We start from the raw sequence: 6,872 nt of genomic DNA, 5'->3' as shown, positions 1-6,872 counted from the left end.
TAATTTTTATCTAACTTATATTAGAACATTCATAGTATTTTAAAAAATAAACAAGTTCATCATATTATCAAACTAAAAGAAAATTATTAAAAACAAACAAGTCAACTCAACATAAACACAAATAGTGTATTGATACATTAGATATAAACAATCGTATCAAGTTCACTTTGTTCTCATTTTTTTGTTTTTTCTTATGTTTCTTCTCGATCCTAATAACATTCTCCTGCAGAGCTAATTTCTTGTCTGTGGGCTTGTCTATCATTCTTGAGCTTTTTCTTAGTTGATTTCTTGTTATGATCTAATTTTCCTCGTCAGCGACTCTGACTTCCTTCTTGAAATCATCAACAGTTTTCTTCTTTTTCTTACTCGATTTTCTCTCAAATTCAAGATTATCAACAACTTCAGCATGATCATCCTCATTCTAACCATGGAATCTTGCCCTCTTCTTGTCTTCAAAGTAGATAGTTAGCAAAAGAAGTCTGACCCTTCAAAATCAGTGCTCGGAGGCTAACAAGTGATCTGACCTCATCCATGGATCTAAGCTTATTTTTGCCTGCGTTTAGCACCTGGTTCGCATATACATACAAATGTGACTCCTAAATTTTCAAGAAGTTTTATTAGAAGAAATCAAGCATAAAAGATTGGTTGACTTGAGATAAACTCATCACTTCAAATACACACGTAGACAAATAGCAAAGTACACAAATGGAGACAGAATGTACAATAAAACTCAATAGAATCCACACACCAGTAAGTAGCAGCAGCACAAGAAAAGGTAATAACTAGTCTTGAATTGCACATTGGTCTAGTAACTATTCATGTGATAGCAAATAATATATCAACGAGCATTGCATTTTCTCCTAGTTTCTAGACATTAAAAATAGAATTGCACGTTGGTCTCAAAACATATTTACATCAAGTACATTATTGTTATACAAATGAATTATCTGCACTTCTGCAATAGCATGAAGTGCAAGGGTACTCTTCCCACTACTTTCTGGTCCAAATATCTAGAAGTATAGCCAGAAGATAATGTCAGTTTGACCATGACAGAACAATTCAGGCATAAAGTAATAAAAAAGAATCAACAACCCTATCACGTGTAAATTAATGAACAAAAGAATCAAGGAGCAATAATGCATAAACCAGCTTTTTCTGATAGTTTTATTAGAAGCCCTCCCAAACTACAGTATCATACTCCTATACAGGTTAAGCACTGCATATGATGATTGATAAACACAGGTCATGGTACAGAGAGAAACAAAGACGAAAATGGGGAAAAGGTAAACTAAAGTACAGGTAAAAAAAAATTAAAAAAACAAGGTAACCAAGCAATCCCAACTTGTTGAAGATGCCATAAAACACCAAAACTAGTAACAAATACCAATCGAATAAAACCCCAATGACCCAATCCTTGCAGCTTACAAATATATCTCATTCTTCATAATTCACACCGAATTATTTTACTTACTCCTCACTCCAGAAACCTAAAAGTTGTAAATAAGATGGTGCGAAGAACTAAAAGAACAGTGAACACAAACATATACCAGGCAGTCAATACCTCAGCAATTCTACCTTTTGGAAGACCGCCACCTAAAGCACAGTCCAAGGTCAAACAGCCACTAGGACATGTTTCACTGCAATATTCAGGATGATGGGGGAAAAAATTCTATCAACCATAAGTCTAATTTATATGACAAAAAATATTCAGGGCACAATTGACATTTTTTCCCCTTAAATATAATACGATAGATTAGGAAAACATGTGATTAAAAATGACTACAAATATGAAGATACATACACTAAAGCTCCCCCAGCATTGCCCAACTTGTAAAACTTCCCTTTCCAAAAGAATTGTTTATGTCATTTATTGCTGCTTCTAGTGTGTTTTGCTGGAACAAATATTTCATTGTCAGATAAAACAAATTTAAAACTCATTGAGCAGAAAGTTAATACGAAATATCTATCAGCTATCCATTGATCATTCAGTAAAAATGGAACAACAACTACTTTTATGGGCAATGCTCACATCATGATTTCATTAAAACAGGTAAATAAAACCACTGTAAGAAATTATATATGAATTAAAGCATAATAGACAATGTTATAAAATGCTATTTCGAACATTAAGATATTAGGGAAGAATAGAAAAGATGATAAGGAGAAATTTTGAACATTGTAATATGACAATCTAAAAGTGCAATAATACATATATAGAAGCTATAAAATTTCACATAAAACATTGTGTTATTGAATACACATCACTCTTTTGCAATATTGTCTATCTTCTTTTGACAGACAATTGTTGACAAGCATATGATTAAAGTTTCCTTTTAAACAATTACAAATTCCCCTCTAAACAAGTGAGAAGATGAACCGTGGCAGCATCTTATGATTTGAAAATTGAAAGATAATCAAGTAATAAGAAAAACCCCTGATATGAACTAGAAAAACATAGTCAACTAAAATAAGCATGCGTCCTGTAATTAAGCCAATGCATAGCAAGAAATGTTACCATAATACTGAAGGAATCCTAATCATCTTTTCACAAACAATATTAGTCTGCAATCAAGTAAAAAAACACAAATGTTAAATAATAAATACTAGCAATTCCTTCCACTCAACATAGCAAATCCTCTTTTTTCTTAACTATACCTGCTCTGTCAAAGGCAGAAACCATGAATCCCATGATCCATTGCCTACGTCAATGGAAAAATTGGGAAACTTTATCAGTGAAGAAAGTTAAATTACAGCTTCAGCATGCTGAGTTCTAAGCATAACTGGGGCAATACTAGAAATGATGCACTATAAAATTACTGTACTCTACATATAGTGAAGAAATTAATATAAAAAAACAAGAGTAATGCAAGCATAAACGCAGTATCCTTTCACACCAGAGAAGTTGTTCAATTCCTCAGTGAACATTTTCACTCCATGATTAGAGCACAGGTCTCCAATTTCTGCCACAAGATATCATTGTAATACTAGTATAATGCAACCTAAATATGTTGAAACGATAACAAAATAAAGAACAATAATATAGCATCTTAAAAAAAATCATAAACATCCTCCTAAATACTATTCGAAGTAAAAGTTAGATAATTTCAAAATCTTGGAATCTTATAAAAGAATCACTTATTCCTTGATTTAGTAGTTCGAAGCAACATTATCGAACTTGAAAATTCACCTAAAATTCGTGGAATTTAGCTACACTTGAATCAGCAAACTTAACTAGTAAACTCAATCAATCTAAGGCCTAAACTTGTCAATCATAAGAGTCATGAGATTTAACTTGATAGTTTCATAACCTTCTCTAGGAGGATTTATTTAGAAAGATAATCAATAATTTAACTAGAAATAGAATAAATTCCCAAAAAATCAAACATGTAGCGCAGGCTGCAACCTATGAGTAATAGTATATGATATGATATGAAACATGAAGGCTTTTCAGAAACCGAATCCGTGTAAAATCGGAAACTTATGTGGCAGAAATTGAAAAGGAGTAACAGAAATTAAACTTATGTGGCAGAAAAATCCTAATTAAATCAGAAATTGTGATATCAAACCCTAATTAAATTTAACACAAGCTAATGATTAAGAATTCGGGATTAGGAACCTTAATTGCCTAAATAAATAAAAAAATAAAGCCTACCTATTGTGATGATGGAGAGTGAATCGAGCAGCGATGGATGGAGCTGAGGTGGCACGGCAACAGAGGAGCACGACGGGGAGCACAATAAAGAAGTGGAGGAAAGTGAAGCAGAGGAGCACGGCGAGGCGGCGATGGGACGCAGCAAAGCTGCAGCGACGGCATCACATTCCAGAGCCGCGGCGTCGATGTGGTGCAACGAGGAGAGGAAGGTACGGAGGGGATTGAGAAAGAAAAGATGAGAGTGAGAAATGGTTTGTGTATTTTGACAGGGGAGCTGGACACATGGTGAATATGTGTTTTGATGCTGAAGACTAGCCTGTGATTTTGGATTTTGGATTTTGGACTAGGTATATGAAGCAAGGTGAATTCTGCTATGTTTATAGTATGGTGTCTAATTTTTGTCTAATTTATTTGATATCGTAAATTTTAAATATTTAATAATTTTTTATTTTTATACTTTTAAAATTAAATATTAGTTTTTAATTCTTTTAGAGAGTTAGGCAAATATTTATAGGTACTATAGCAATCACCAGCAAGCAAACCGTGTAAAAGTGTACAATTTATTATTTATAATTTTTTAAGAAAGATATATCTTTTGACATTATGTAGTGATTTTTAAAATTTTGACTCTAATAATATTTTGTTTCTTATTTCAAGTTGTACAACTTTAAATTAAGTGAGTTTATAATGAGATTTTTTAGCAATTTTCAGAATAAGAAGGATTAGTGGATTACACACAAAAATATAGCAAAGAAGATGAGAAAAATTTTAAATGTACCAAGAATATGGTGTTTCAGTCGTTGTAATGGTTGATTTCAATTAATATATATTATATATATTTTTTATAATTTAGATCTAACGGTTAAAATAATTAGAACATCAGTATTTTCGATACACTTAAAACTTTTTAAAAAAAATAATATATCTAAAGAAGGTTATTTATGTATAATTTTTTCAATTCTCTTCTCACTCTTTTCTCAACTTTTTAGGTACTAATTGATCAAACATATCAATTTTAATTTCTTCTACCAATTTTTTTATGTATTAATTGCATGCTAAAGTTTGGATTATTAATAATATTAATATTTTTTATTATTTTTAATTTTTTAAAAACAATACATGTATCTCATTTACACGATAAACAAGATATACATGTTTTGCGTCTACCTGTCTTATCTCGTTTATAGAGTAAACGAAATACATGTAAAATTATCTCGTCTACCGTGTAAACAAGATAAGAGAGATATTTATTTTGATAAATATTTTTTTAATTATTTATTTTAGTAATTATTATAATTAATTTATTTATTAAAATAAAAAATTCGATATTCAAGAACACTTATATACATAAAAGATATTTTTTAATTTTAAAATTAATATGATATAATTTAAATAAATATTATTTAATTTTGGTTGTTTTACTGGATAGAGAATAAAGATATCATAATTATATTTTATAAAATGATTTTAGAAATAAATGTGTATAGAATGATTATTTATTGGCCAAATAAATTCTCTACTGTTAAAGCATACTTTCAAAATCTGAAACTGCAATAAAAGTCACATAAATAGTTTTTTTGGTCTGTAGAATATATTGTAAAGTATTAAAAAACATAGAAGCAATGAGACATACGTGGCCAGGATTAAGGTGGGATATATTTTTGGATAATTTATTTATAAGTTGTTATTAATAAAAATCTTTATACGTTAAGTATTTTTTTTTCAAAAGAGTTTATTTAAATTGTTTATCCAAACTGAGCCTTATTAAGTAATTTTTTGCTTCTTACTTTTTATTTATTTGGACTAACCAATCTAGCTACCATTAATTACTTAGTTTTTTATTTTTGTATTCTTCCCTGTGTATGTGATTTATAGTTATAAATACTCAATGGAGTTGACTCTAGAGTTTCATATTCTGATGATTACTATGAGATATGGCCTGAAAATTGTTTATGAGTTAGCTACAAGGGACCCTTATGCTATAGCAATGAGATTAGATAACAATTTAATCTTCATAATAGTTTTACATTTAAGTAGTGGTTTGTTTTTTTATTATTATTTTCATTGTTACGTTGAACAACAATTTCTGTTTAATATATCATAGTCAATACTTAAAAAAGTATTTGATATTCTTATTTAAGATTAATATTTTTTAAGAATAGATTATTTATTTTTTTATTAAAAAAATTATCTTAACATAGTTTTTAACCTCTTTCTTGAACATCTGTTGTGAATTGATGATATGAGAGGCATGACATGGTTTTTTTTTTCTTCGGATGAATTTATTCTTGAAGTAGTAGGAATAAAAGTCTGTTTGAAATGTTTTAAAAGTAACTTTTTTTTTCTTTATGAAAAGTAGTAATATTAATATCTGATACAATTTTTAAAACTAAATTGCGGCTTTTTAAAAAACTATTTAGGAGATTATAGAGAAGTTAAAATAAATAACTTTTTTTATAATACTACTACTTTTTATCACATTTCTATAAAATAAGTATTTTTAGAATAAAAAATTCAAATATAAAATAACTTATTTATAAAGTATTTTTAATATAGTTATTTATTGTTTAAGTTATTTTTTTAAAAAAAGTTTAATTAAGTTATTTACCCAAATTAGACCTAAGTATCCCAGTAAAAATTTAAAAATATTTTTAATAATTCTTAATAATATAGGTTAGTTATCCCACCACAAAACTAATTTTGTCCCCTCCACAAAACTAATATAGGTTATTGGTAATTTTTGTATACATTTTCATATTTGAAATCAGACTGAATAACAATTTTAGTCTTTTTTTTTAATGAAAGATAGAGAAATTTGAACTCGCAATCTTTTAGATTAGTATAGAAAGATTATGGGCCGTTCGGAAAACTTCAAAAGTTACTTTTTTGAGCTTTTCACTTATGAAAAGTAGTAGTATTAATGTCTGGTGCAATTTTCAAAACCAAATTACAGCTTTCTAAGAAGTTATTTTGGAGCTTATATAGAAATTAAAAAAAATGACTTTTCTCATAATACTTCTATTTTTTATCATATTTCTATAAAATAAGCCCTTTTAAAACTAAAAAACCAAATACAAAATACTTATTTATAAGTTACTTTATATATAGTCATTTGTTATTTAAGTTATTTTTTCAAAAGGAGTTTAATTAAGTTATTTACCAAAAATGTCATTTGAACTTTAGCTTCTTGACAACAATTTTAACCTTTTAATTTGTTAAA

General features: G+C 28.4%; 1 protein-coding gene across 1 annotated transcript; it reads right to left on the bottom strand.

The window, feature by feature from the left end:
• Positions 1-37: 37 nt before the first annotated feature.
• LOC130981258 (uncharacterized) lies at positions 38-4,855 on the bottom strand. The gene is made up of 8 exons (XM_057904865.1): positions 4,772-4,855; positions 3,653-3,995; positions 2,895-2,960; positions 2,656-2,699; positions 2,516-2,562; positions 1,802-1,892; positions 1,562-1,637; positions 38-566 (listed from the first exon to the last, which is right to left on the bottom strand). The coding sequence occupies exons 1-6, from the start codon at positions 4,853-4,855 to the stop codon at positions 1,880-1,882; spliced, it is 597 nt and encodes a 198-aa protein (XP_057760848.1). The 3' UTR covers positions 38-566; positions 1,562-1,637; positions 1,802-1,879.
• Between the last annotated feature and the right edge of the window lie 2,017 nt (positions 4,856-6,872).

This window comes from Arachis stenosperma, chromosome 1 (genome assembly GCF_014773155.1).
Source record: "Arachis stenosperma cultivar V10309 chromosome 1, arast.V10309.gnm1.PFL2, whole genome shotgun sequence".
NCBI lineage: Eukaryota > Viridiplantae > Streptophyta > Magnoliopsida > Fabales > Fabaceae > Arachis > Arachis stenosperma.
The sequence above is the reverse complement of the archived record's forward strand: the minus strand, read 5'-3'. Positions and strand labels throughout refer to the sequence as shown.